Source organism: Amphiprion ocellaris, chromosome 24 (genome assembly GCF_022539595.1).
Source record: "Amphiprion ocellaris isolate individual 3 ecotype Okinawa chromosome 24, ASM2253959v1, whole genome shotgun sequence".
Classification (NCBI taxonomy): Eukaryota; Metazoa; Chordata; class Actinopteri; family Pomacentridae; genus Amphiprion; species Amphiprion ocellaris.
Genome location: NC_072789.1, coordinates 10,321,770 through 10,335,262, shown reverse-complemented (window position 1 = coordinate 10,335,262; position 13,493 = coordinate 10,321,770). Strand labels below are relative to the sequence as shown.

At 40.5% G+C, this 13,493-nt stretch overlaps 1 protein-coding gene and 1 long non-coding RNA gene across 3 annotated transcripts; one reads left to right on the top strand and one right to left on the bottom strand.

Moving 5' to 3' along the window:
* Positions 1 to 396: 396 nt before the first annotated feature.
* Positions 397 to 1,679, bottom strand: LOC111566534 (uncharacterized). The gene is made up of 2 exons (XM_055008726.1): positions 1,510 to 1,679; positions 397 to 1,324 (listed from the first exon to the last, which is right to left on the bottom strand). The coding sequence occupies exons 1-2, from the start codon at positions 1,605 to 1,607 to the stop codon at positions 397 to 399; spliced, it is 1,026 nt and encodes a 341-aa protein (XP_054864701.1). The 5' UTR covers positions 1,608 to 1,679.
* Positions 1,680 to 3,785: 2,106 nt separating this feature from the next.
* LOC129348321 (uncharacterized) lies at positions 3,786 to 6,377 on the top strand. Of its 2 annotated transcripts, none has more exons than XR_008600846.1 (2): positions 3,786 to 3,930; positions 4,436 to 6,377. It is a non-coding gene; the product is annotated as an uncharacterized LOC129348321 (long non-coding RNA). The 2 variants fall into 2 exon arrangements; XR_008600845.1 differs by lacking the exon at positions 3,786 to 3,930 and adding an exon at positions 4,211 to 4,346.
* Positions 6,378 to 13,493: the final 7,116 nt, after the last annotated feature.

The window sequence follows — 13,493 nt, the reverse complement described above, 5'->3', positions numbered from 1 at the left end:
CGTGGGAAGTTCTGGGAATCTTTGGATGTTCTGTAATTCATTTGTAATTCTAAAATGAAAAAAAAGTATTTCTGTTGTTTGTTTCAAAACCAAAAATGCTAAAAATGAAAAAACAAACAAACAATTAAGCACAGTGCATATTTGCTTTTTTGGTAAGTCACTTCTTTGTTGCTTGAAAACCAAAAACTGACTCTTTTGTTTACTCACTAATTTTAGAATGAAAAACTAAATCTTGTGCTGAACACAATGAGAAAAATGAACTCAAAAAACTTTCCTTTTTTTACATTGATGATAATTTTTTTGCAATGAAAATGTTTATTAATGTTTACTGATACATAAAGACAGGAACGGATATTGGTTGCTGGAAGGCATGTGAGTACGTGGAATATATCTGCCTCAGATGGTTTTCAATAGAATTCTGAAGCTTTTCTTCTCCTGAGGCCCACTCTCCTGTTTTCTGACATCACTTGTGTTCTTCTCACAGCCTTGAGTGACCTTGCTGGTCTTTTTGTGGAAAAATCTGCTCACTTTTTTGACAAAGCTCACGTTTTTTTTAGATTTCGCCAGCTTTGCTTTCAATGTCCTGGCAGCAGCTTCTTCAAAGGCCACTGGGTTGGACGCCACAGCAGACAGCAGCTCCTCTGCAGATCCAAACTCCTGGCAAAGCTTTTTGTAGATGCAGACATGGAGGTTTGAAGGAGTCTGTGGGAGAGCGGAAGTTAGTTCTTCCTCAGTGCTCTCAATCAAACGGACCAGCATCCCATAAAAGTCCACAGGGATTGGTGTTCTTGTCTCGGTGGCGATGTGATCCAGCAGCCTCCACAGAAACGTAGCGAGAAAGGTCTCATTTGGCAGTACCTCCTCTGTAGAGCTGGTTGAACAGTCTTGTCTCAGACAACCTGCCTGGTCTGAACTCTGTGTTGGTTCAGCTCCTTCTGCTCTCAGTTCCTCTACAGGTGTCACCTCGTCTGGACAACAACCTCCCGACTCATCACTGTCCAGCCATGCCTGGTGTTTTTTGCACTTTCTCAATATATCAGCTACAAGACGAGCCATGTCTTCAGTATGAGATGCAGCTGAAGCTTCTGACGTCTTCGTCTGCTGGGAAGAGGTCGGTGCCTCCATTAGAGCCAGTTTGCGGTTCACCTTTTTCATCACCTCGAATCCAAACAGCTCCACCAGTTTCTCCGACTCGTGGGTTCTCTCCTGTTCTAATCCCAGCGCCTCACCAAAGCAGCGATGGAGGGAATCTCCAAGGCTGCATCGGATGGCTTCTTCTGTTACTCTGTAAATATGATGCTGCCTCTTCGGTTGAGTTTCAGTCCTTAAAAAGACACAAAAGTCACAAATGAGCACCTGAGCTGATTATGTTGGGGTGGATTTTTCGTTTTCATTACATTTTAAAGATCAACAGTCCCCAAAGTTACCAACTGTGACATCCATTGTAGATGTTTAGGAAGAAAAAGTGAGTGGAAAAAAGCAGCATTTGACTGGAAGCTGAAGACCTACCCCGTGATGGAGCTGCTACTGGCGCCACCATTAGTGACTTGAGGCTCCACGGCTTCCAGGATTGAGACGCTGATTGCATCCACCATCTCCTTACACATGTCTGACAGCAGGATGAAGGTGTCTACATCCACCCATCCGGCCACCAGCTGCCTCCACTGCCTGCAGCAGAAGGAGATGAGGAATGGTTAGCCCCGGTGTACATGTGTGCTGATTAGTTTGATGTGATCTGGAACATGGTGATCACGGTGTTGAAGATGTCTGGTGTCAAGAGAGGCACGTCCAGATCAGTGCATCTCTGTTCTCCCTGATCATCTGATGACGTCTAAATAAAAGTACAGCCAGCTCTGAACACCTGGACACCTTTTGCTCACCAATAAATCACGAGAATAAATCACGAAACTAGATGCTGCAGTAAATTTTAACATCTCATGTTTTGTCAGGTCACAGTAAACAAACAGCAGTGGGAAGTGGAACTACATGAACTTGTATTATCTCCTAAACAGCTGATCCAACATACTACATCAAGCATTTCATTAGGAGGGAAAGATGGGAGATGAAAACCCACTTTGTGAGCAGCTGTGTCTGATTGAAGGTCAGAATTTCTTACCTTGTTCCCCATTTTGTTTGATACTTTGTCCACTGATGAACAGTCACTTGCACTTTATCCAAGTCTTTAGTTTTTCTCTCGAGTGTTCCAGAGATCTGTGCACACAAATATACAACTATAATGTCACGGTGTTACACACACAGACACATATTTATTTTTTCAGCCATAGCAACACTTCATCTGACATCACAAAACTTTCTACTTAACAAAAATAAACAAAAAAATGGCATAACTGAACTTTTCTCATGTAACAAGATGCTGATCTAGTCAAGTGTTTTTGATTTATCAATTTGCATTTGGTAGTTTTGTGCATAACAATTGCCCAGTGTCCTATCATTTGTTGTTTAAGGCAGAGGTCATAAAGCTTTATCACGTTTTGAAAAATGCATTGTTTGCGTTATCTTTCATAGCAAAAACAACAGTGCATTATACAAATGAACTAACATTAAAAGTGTAAAAAATCATAAAAATGAAAGAATATTTGCTACCTATGATCAGGACAGATTATAGTTTAATAACAGTGAAAGTGGAAAATAATGTTAACATCAAGTATTTGTATGGAAGCTATTTTGATTGGGACCTAAGTAAGAGGTTTGTTTTTTTTCTGAATGTGATACTGTTGTTTCAGACTGTAATAATTAAAAACAGGCCCATTTATCTTTCACCACTGTTCTTCATAAAATAACAATGGTATCATGTACACAAACTTACATTTAAAGGGTTTTAACACTGAATCTGACAAAAATATTTGGTTGTTATGATCAGAACTAGTGTTGGTTAAAAATATCATTGCAATAGAAGTGGAAATAAATATCAACATATAATATGTCCTTAAGATCCAAAGCATTTTTTTACATTTGGCACTGCAGAAAAAAAATCAGTCGTTGTGGCTGATAATCAATTATATATTTCAGACTGTGATAATAATAATTATAATAGTAATGAAAAAGTTCACTTAAAACTTATTAAATGGAAAATCTTTTTTGTTCTGTGTTCTCATTTAAAAAAAACCCAATATCCTCATGTAAATAGCTTTCATTTAATATCCTAAAAAATAATGAATATATACTAGTTATGCTCAGGACTTACTGAAAGTTTTAAATAATATTAACATATAATTTTTAAAGTATATTTTCAGGTAGTTCTTTGACGAAAAAAAATTCTTTATGGTCCTCTGTAATTATTTCAAATTGACTCTTGAGTATTAACACAAAATGCAGTTAATGCAATAACACTAGACAGATGTGTCACATATGTATGAAAGTATTGATTGTTGAAACTAAAATACAAATCTTTTAGCCTGCACTTGGCTTTACGTTGGACAAAACAAACCAGTTTTATATCTTGGTTTGAAAAGTAAAGTCAATGCCACATTTTTTTCAGATGCCAAATTTGCAAACAGCTCTAAAACAGTAATTATATTGATAATAATAAATGAATTAGTTATCAACAGTGAAGTTAGTATGAATAGACCACATTATTACCTTATTTTTTCACAATCTCGGTAATATTTAAATATGAAGCTTGTCTTACCTTTGAATCTTCTTGAAGAACAAATAACAGACGTTTGATAGCAGAAAAAAGTTCGGAAAATAATCCCAGCACAATCCAAATATTTGGGTAGCGTGATATTCACTTGCAGGTGAAGAAGATGAGCTTAGGTGTTTTTGTATTTTTCAACTGCGTTCGTTTATTTTGAAATGAATCCTGGCGACCGTGACGTCATCTGACTGCGCGGTGTGACTGTCGCGAACTTGACGCAGCAACATCAACTCCAAACGGCGTCAGTGACAGTTGGGCTTTTCGTTGCTCAGGTAAGTGGTCGTCAAGCTGTCGACGGTTTCGACACTATTTATCTTACTTCCATATGTTTATTACTTTTATGCGGGTGTAGTGTAGCCGGCCTGGCTGGGGCGGACGAGGCGTTTCTGTCACATGAGGAGGAGGAGGAGGAGGAGAAAGGGGGCTTAAAAAACAGAAATAGGCTTTTTTGACAGCTAGCTTCTAGCTAGCCTGGTCAGGTAAGGTCGAGTGATACGGCGGTGTTTCCCGAGGCGTCGTGCCGCTGTCACGGGATGAGCGAGGCTGTTTGCGGCTTATTTGTAGCGCACACAGTGGAAATAGACATTATTAATAGTGTGTGTTTTACCGTGTAGTCAAACCACAACCGCCTCAGTCCGTCTGAGCCAGCAGGGCAGCTCAGGGTGCATAAGGAGTAACGTTACTGGAGGTATTTATCGCTGCTAGCAGTGGATAGCGTCGCTTTGTTGAACCAAACACCCGCCTCCATGATATGTCACTGTCTGTTATCATTGATAGCGCCGCTGGGAAAACCTCCCAGGAAAGCTGAAAGAAAGTGGAAACCCAGGCCCAGCTGCTTCGAGTCCTCTCCGGGACACACAGCCCTCTGACATGGAATAATTTTTGGCAATTTTTTTTGGTTCTTTGTCCCAACACGTCTACCTTTGGTCTTTAATTTAAAACGTGTTAAAGGAGTTTTGCACCCTGCCAGAGTTGGACAGTCATGATGTTGAGCGCTGAAGTCCTGAAGAAGGAGTTTGTCTCCTTTCTCCTTCTTCATGCATTGACCTTTGACTGAAGAAGGAGCTTTAGAAGAATTAGGAACAAACTTCCTTGCAGTTGACTTTGCATTATGGTTATTTCTTGCTCAGTTGTTGATATGCTAATAAGTTACTTTACAGAAAAAGGAATTTTGTGCTGTAGGGGCATTGACTATATGTAAAGATGCGCAAACCCTCCATGACGTCACCCATGGGTGAGCTTAGTGTGAATAAATGAGCAAAGCAGTGGAGCTGAGATGGGCCATACAAACATCTGTGGGCAGTGACCTGCTCACTCAGAGTGACCACACCCTGAATTATGCATGGCTTTATTGTGTCCTACCATCATCTTCCCAAACTCTTGTGGACTTCTTGAAAGTCTGTCAGAGGAACTGTCATCATTTTCCACTTAATGCTGCTCTGTTGCTGTTTTCTGTCAAACCAGAAGAACTCATGTCGTTTTTTTTCCTTCTCTCCTGCAGCCTCCATCCAGCCGTCCGTGGAAAGGGGATCTCTCTTTGAATTGCCTTTCCCAAGGTTTCTTCCCATCTTCCATGGGGAGTTTTTTCTCGTCTTCATAGAGAACTTGGGCTGGATCAAGACCTCCTCAAAAATCAAGCTTCATTATAAGAAATAACACATCATTATAGATTATTTCCAGATTCCATTTAGAGTTACATCCTGGTTAATAAGTTATTTACACAAAACCAAGTTGAGCTGCACATTTTAGACGACATTTTACGTTTATTATATAACGTATTAAAGAGCTACTTTACACATTGAGATTAATAATTCAAAATATGACCAAAAAATAAGTTCTCTTGTATTATTAGATGCTTTTTTCGCCCCTAGTGGAAATTCACAAGATGTAAAATAAATATAAATTAAAACCAGCCTCGTCTTTACCAGGTGCAAAATTAAAGTTATTTACATGTTAATGCATTAAAAAGTGTAATCCTGTTATATAAAATACACTTTTACAAGATAGTTAAATTAGAAAATGCATGATTGCAAGATTAAAAGCCCAATGTACTGATTTAGATAAACCTTTTAAGTTGCAAACATTTTTTATGTTTATATTGTTTTGACATAATAATGTTTCACTAACTTAATATTGTGAATTATTTAAAATCTGATTTTTTTGCTTTAGTCGATTTAAAACAATTCAAATTGAACAGTGTAGCCATCCCATAATAGACCACTTTAGAAGACATTGAAAGTATTTGAGTTTACAAGAAGTCTTAGAATGTTGAATATAATCACTTTTATTGCACTTTGAGTTTGTAGAAATCTGTGAATGTAGTAGAAAGATGAACAATGCACAGATAAATACAAACAAAACATCAACATTTTTGTTTAAGTGATTAAATCTCCAAAAGATCTTTTAAATTCTCCCAAGTAAAAGCTTTTTACTTCTCCTCACCACCTGCACAGGACGCTGCTGCTCATTCACTGGAGATTTAGAAACATGTAATTTTTTATTTTTTAAAAATGCATAAAAGTTGTGTTGGTGCATGAACTGAGGCTGCTGACTGACCTTATATTGCACAATGTTCAATGTCTTTAAATATTTTCACAGTAAGGATTCATCTGTCGATCTATCTATACCTGAAACCTCATCCTCTGTATATAGTCTTCTACATGTTTGTTTTTTTTTTTTTTTTAAGAATAAAATCATCTGTATATAATGCTATGGGCAATTTTTGCACCGTTTTTTTCTTATTTATTCTTGCACTGCCTTTATACTCTTATACTTTCTCCTTTCCTAAGGAAGAAGTTTCGGTTATTTCCCCAGTTATGTTTGAAATGTAACATTACTTCTTCAGCTCAGTGCATCAGTGATCATATTGGTTTAGTGGTTGGAAGTCAATAAAACATTAGCGTTAGTCAAATTGAATGCGTCAGTGGATGGAAGTGGTGGTTGCCTTGTGCTGCTCTTCACTTCACTGCAGCTCCATGGCTCCATCTGCTGGACGGACAGAAGTGCAGCAGCTGATGGCAGCTTCTTTGACCTCACGCTGCTGTCAGACCCACAGATTAGGGTTTATTTCAGATATATATAATAGAAAATAGTAATTAAAAAATAAGCTGATGTTGTATTTTTGCAGCAGTGGGTTTTACAGGGTTAAGAGCAACCAGTCAAAGGTTATTACTGAGGATTTTAAACAAAAACATTCAGGCAAACAGTTAACATCATAGGGTGCCTGACATGTTTGTTTTTTTTCCGGGTCGATACAGATTTTTTTTGTAATCAAGGAGATCGATAACCAAGATTTGGAATCACTACACATTTGCAGAAAAAATAAAGTTTTTTGAACAGCACATAAAGTGAAGTTAAAATTAAAATAATCACGAGTTGCAGCCTTTGCTTATTTATGTTTTACATGCTGAAGTTGTCCGTGGATTAAGGTGATTCAGAACAGGCGAGTCAACCTCCACACCTGTGAGAGAGATGGATGGATGGATGGATAGATGGATATAGATAGGCAGATGGATGGATGGATGGACAGATGGATATAGATAGGCAGATGGATGGATGGATGGACAGATGGATATAGATAGGCAGATGGATGGATGGATGGATAGATAGGTAGGTAGGTAGATGGACCATAGATAGATGGATGGATAGGTAGATCCTTCAGTGATCCTGCAGTGGGGAAATTTTCAGTGTGGCAGTAGCAGATAGGAAAAAAAGTAAAAAAAAAAAAAAAAAGCAGCACTCAGTGCACAGATATAAATAGATGCTTTCTCCTTAGAGAAGAAATAGAAATGCTTGTTAAAAAAAAAAAAAAAAAAACCTGTGAAATTGCACATATTGACTTATTTACATTTTATTGCAGTTACTTCATGGGTGATCTGAACTACTGGGAGCAGGCTTGATTGAACAGTCTGACTGCTGCAGGAAGGAAGGACCTCCTTCAAACATCGTGGGTGAAGCAGTCTGTCCCTGAAGGAGCTGCCGGTGATGGTCCTGTTTCCTGCAGGGGGTGGGAGATGTCCTCCATGATAGACAACAGCTTTGTCATCATCCTCCTGTCTACCACCAGCCCAGGACAGAGCTTGCTTTCTTAACCAGTTTCTTTAGTCTCTTCCTGTCTGCAGCCGTGATGCTGCTGCTCCAGCAGACCAGTCCATACAGGATGGCTGATACCACCACACAACCATAAAAGGTCCTCAGAATTGCTCCCTGCACCCCGAAGGACCTCAGTTTCCTGAGCAGGTGAAGTCTGTTCTGACCTTTCTTACACCGTGCGTTGGTGTTCTATCTCTAGACATGTTTGAATGTCTTTATCAATAAATGCTCAAACACATGTTGAGTGTCAGCTCAGCTCTTTGTTCCACACATGTATATGTTCCTATGTGATTGGTGTCTTGCAGTCAGAGTGTAAAGAATTGAAGCTGTCAGAGGCTTTGTGTGGTGAAGAGGCTGCAGGACATCAGCTGCTCCAACAGGTGAAGCCTTTGTTCTTTGGCTCCAACCAGAACCAGCAATAAATCAGCATGAGCTGCAGCTTATCCACCTCATAGAGTGTATAATAAAGAAACCAAGAGGTTTTAGTTGATAGCTGTCGCTAGCAGTGTGTTGTTCAGGTTGTGAGGAGAAGTAAAAAGCTTACAGCACCTGGTATTCCCAGGCAGTCTCCCATCCAAGTACTAACCAGGCCCAACCCTGTTTAGCTTCGAAGATCAGACGAGATCGGGTGTATTCAGTCTCAGAAACAAACCGGCAGTGTAAGTTCTGTACCTCACATGATTCAAATCTCCACTCACACCTTTTATTTGTCCTTTGGTTGCTCCAGTACTAATTGATACCATCATTTAAGCCAAGTTACAGCAACACTTTGTAGGAAAGGTTGTGCAGAGGAAAGTTCTGTGCCTCACATGTTGAAGATCCATGGTTCAAATCCCCACTCACACTTTTTATTTTTTATTTGGATGCTCCAGTACTAATTGATACCATCATTTAAGCAAAGTTACAACAACACCTTGTAGGAAAGGTGATGCAGTGGTAAGTTCTGTGTCTCACATGTTGAAGGTCCATGGTTCAAATCCACACTCACACCTTTTATTTGTCCTTTGGTTGCTCCAGTACTAATTGATACCATCATTTAAGCAAAGTTACAGTAATACTTTGTAGGAAAGGTGGTGCAGAGGAAAGTTCTGTGCCTCACATGTTGAAGATCCATGGTTCAAATCCCCACTCACACCTTTTATTCGTCCTTTGGATGCTCCAGTACTAATTGATACCATCATTTAAGCAAAGTTACATCAACACCTTGTAGAAAAGGTGGTGCAGAGGTAAGTTCTGTGTCTCACATGTTGAAGGTTCATGGTTCAAATCCACACTCACACCTTTTATTTGTCCTTTGGATGATCCAGTACTAATTGATGACATCATTTAAGCAAAGTTACAGCAACACCTTGTAGGAAAGTTGGTGCAGAGGTAAGTTTTGTGCTGCTCATGTTGAAGGTCCATGGTTCAAAACCCTGTCCTGATCTTTTATTTGTCCTTTGGTTGCGCCAATACTAATTGATAGCATCACTTGAGCAATGTTGCACCTGGAGCCACTGTACAGCCACAACAGAATCCACCACAACTTCCTCACAAAGAGCCTCCATCCAAAGCAGGAGGCGCCGCCTGGTGGTCGGAGGAGGAACCAAGAAATAGGAAACACCTCCTGCAGACATGGAGACAGAATCAGTTGGCTTTAAAACCCAGAGAGGTTTTAGTTTCCAGCTGTCTCCAGTGAATGAGCAGCAGCAGCAGCATCCAGTGCAGGTTGTGCTTTCTAACCATAGACTACAGTCTATGGGAATGACTGACAGGTCGTCTGGTCGCTCATTCACTCTGTTCTCCTGCTTTGGATTTGGTGCAGCTGAGTTGTGGCTTTATCTTGGGTTACAGTGAGTCTTCTGAGGTTTTTGGTCAGACAGAGTCGCAGCGGTAAGTTCTGTGCCTTACATGTTGAAGATCCATGGTTCAAATCCCCACTCACACCTTTTATTCGTCCTTTGGATGCTCCAGTACCAATTGATACCATCATTTAAGCCAAGTTACAGGAACACCTTGAAGGAAAGGTGGTGTAGCGGTAAGTTCTGTGTCTCGTGTGTTGAAGGTCCATGGTTCAAATCCCCACTCACACTTTTTATTTTTTATTTGGATGCTCCAGTACCAATTGATACCATCATTTAAACAAAGTTACAACAACACCTTGTAGGAAAGGTGGTGCAGAGGTAAGTTCTGTGTCTCATATGTTGAAGGTCCATGGTTCAAATCCACACTCACACCTTTTATTTGTCCTTTGGTTGCTCCAGTACTAATTGATACCATCATTTAAGCCAAGTTACAGCAACACTTTGTAGGAAAGGTGGTGTAGCGGTAAGTTCTGTGTCTCGTGTGTTGAAGGTCCATGGTTCAAATCCCCACTCACACCTTTTATTAGTCCTTTGGTTGCTCCAGTACCAATTGATACCATCATTTAAGCAAAGTTACAACAACACGTTGTAGGAAAGGTGGTGCAGAGGTAAGTTCTGTTTCTCACATGTTGAAGGTCCATGGTTCAAATCCCCACTCACACCTTTTATTTGTCCTTTGGTTGCTCCAGTACTAATTGATACCATCATTTAAGCCAAGTTACAGCAACACGTTGTAGGAAAGGTGGTGTAGCGGTAAGTTCTGTGTCTCGTGTGTTGAAGGTCCATGGTTCAAATCCCCACTCACACTTTTTATTTTTTATTTGGATGCTCCAGTACTAATTGATACCATCATTTAAGCAAAGTTACAACAACACCTTGTAGGAAAGGTGGTGCAGAGGAAAGTTCTGTGCCTCACATGTAGAAGGTCCATGGTTCAAATCCCCACTCACACCTTTTATTTGTCCTTTGGTTGCTCCAGTACTAATTGATACCATCATTTAAGCCAAGTTACAGCAACACTTCGTAGGAAAGGTGGTGTAGCGGTAAGTTCTGTGTCTCGTGTGTTGAAGGTCCATGGTTCAAATCCCCACTCACACTTTTTATTTTTTATTTGGATGCTCCAGTACCAATTGATACCATCATTTAAACAAAGTTACAACAACACCTTGTAGGAAAGGTGGTGCAGAGGTAAGTTCTGTGTCTCATATGTTGAAGGTCCATGGTTCAAAACCCTGTCCTGATCTTTTATTTGTCCTTTGGTTGCGCCAATACTAATTGATAGCATCACTTGAGCAATGTTGCACCTGGAGCCACTGAACAGCCACAACAGAATCCACCACAACTTCCTCACAAAGAGCCTCCATCCAAAGCAGGAGGCGCCGCCTGGTGGTCGGAGGAGGAACCAAGAAATAGGAAACACCTCCTGCAGACATGGAGGCAGAATCAGTTGGCTTTAAAACCCAGAGAGGTTTTAGTTTCCAGCTGTCTCCAGTGAATGAGCAGCAGCAGCATCCAGTGCAGGTTGTGCTTTCTAACCATAGACTACAGTCTATGGGAATGACTGACAGGTCGTCTGGTCGCTCATTCACTCTGTTCTCCTGCTTTGGATTTGGTGCAGCTGAGTTGTGGCTTTATCTTGGGTTACAGTGAGTCTTCTGAGGTTTTTGGTCAGACAGAGTCGCAGCGGTAAGTTCTGTGTCTCGTGTGTTGAAGGTCCATGGTTCAAATCCCCACTCACACCTTTTATTTGTCCTTTGGATGCTCCAGTACTAATTGATACCATCATTTAAGCAAAGTTACAACAACACCTTGTAGGAAAGGTGGTGCAGAGGTAAGTTCTGTGTCTCGTGTGTTGAAGGTCCATGGTTCAAATCCACACTCACACCTTTTATTTGTCCTTTGGTTGCTCCAGTACCAATTGATACCATCATTTAAGCAAAGTTACAACAACACCTTGTAGGAAAGGTGGTGCAGAGGTAAGTTCTGTGTCTCGTGTGTTGAAGGTCCATGGTTCAAATCCACACTCACACCTTTTATTTGTCCTTTGGTTGCTCCAACACAAATTGATACCATCATTTAAGCCAAGTTACAGCAACACCTTGTAGGAAAGGTGGTGTAGCAGTAAGTTCTGTGCCTCACATGTTGAAGGTCCATGGTTCAAATCCACACTCACACCTTTTATTTGTCCTTTGGATGCTCCAGTACTAATTGATACCATCATTTCAGCCAAGTTACAGCAACAGTTTGTAGGAAAGGTGGTGTAGCGGTAAGTTCTGTGTCTCGTGTGTTGAAGGTCCATGGTTCAAATCCACACTCACACCTTTTATTTGTCCTTTGGTTGCTCCAGTACCAATTGATACCATCATTTAAGCAAAGTTACAACAACACCTTGTAGGAAAGGTGGTGCAGAGGTAAGTTCTGTGTCTCGTGTGTTGAAGGTCCATGGTTCAAATCCACACTCACACCTTTTATTTGTCCTTTGGTTGCTCCAGTACCAATTGATACCATCATTTAAGCAAAGTTACAGCAACACTTTGTAGGAAAGGTTGTGCAGAGGAAAGTTCTGTGCCTCCCATGTTGAAGAGCCATGGTTCAAATCCCCACTCACACGTTTTATGCGTCCTTTGGATGCTCCAGTACTAATTGATACCATCATTTAAGCCAAGTTACAGCAACAGTTTGTAGGAAAGGTGGCGTAGCGGTAAGTTCTGTGTCTTGTGTGTTGAAGGTCCATGGTTCAAATCCCCACTCACACTTTTTATTTTTTATTTGGATGCTCCAGTACTAATTGATACCATCATTTAAGCAAAGTTACAGCAATACTTTGTAGGAAAGGTGGTGCAGAGGTAAGTTCTGTGTCTCACATGTTGAAGGTCCATGGTTCAAATCCCCACTCACACCTTTTATTTGTCCTTTGGTTGCTCCAGTATTAATTGATACCATCATTTAAGCCAAGTTACAGCAACAGTTTGTAGGAAAGGTGGTGTAGCGGTAAGTTCTGTGTCTTACATGTTGAAGGTCCATGGTTCAAATCCCCACTCACACCTTTTATTTGTCCTTTGGATGCTCCAGTACTAATTGATACCATCATTTCAGCAAAGTTACAGCAACAGTTTGTAGGAAAGGTGGTGCAGAGGAAAGTTCTGTGCCTCACATGTTGAAGATCCATGGTTCAAATCCACACTCACACCTTTTATTCGTCCTTTGGATGCTCCAGTACTAATTGATACCATCATTTAAGCCAAGTTACAGCAACAGTTTGTAGGAAAGGTGGTGTAGCGGCAAGTTCTGTGTCTCGTGTGTATAAGGTCCATGGTTCAAATCCCCACTCACACTTTTTATTTTTTATTTGGATGCTCCAGTACTAATTGATACCATCATTTAAGCAAAGTTACAACAACACCTTGTAGGAAAGGTGGTGCAGAGGTAAGTTCTGTGTCTCACATGTTGAAGGTCCATGGTTCAAATCCCCACTCACACCTTTTATTTGTCCTTTGGTTGCTCCAGTACCAATTGTTACCATCATTTAAGCCAAGTTACAAGGAACACCTTGAAGGAAAAGTGGTGCAGCGGTAAGTTCTGTGCCTCACATGTTGAAGATACATGGTTCAAATCCCCACTCACACCTTTTATTTGTCCTTTGGTTGCTCCAGTACTAATTGATACCATCATTTAAGCCAAGTTACAGCAACACTTTGTAGGAAAGGTGGTGCAGAGGAAAGTTCTGTGCCTCACATGTTGAAGATCCATGGTTCAAATCCCCACTCACACCTTTTATTCGTCCTTTGGATGCTCCAGTACTAATTGATACCATCATTTAAGCCAAGTTACAGCAACACTTTGTAGGAAAGGTGGTGTAGAGCTAACTTCTGTGCCTCACATGTCGAAGGTCTATGGTT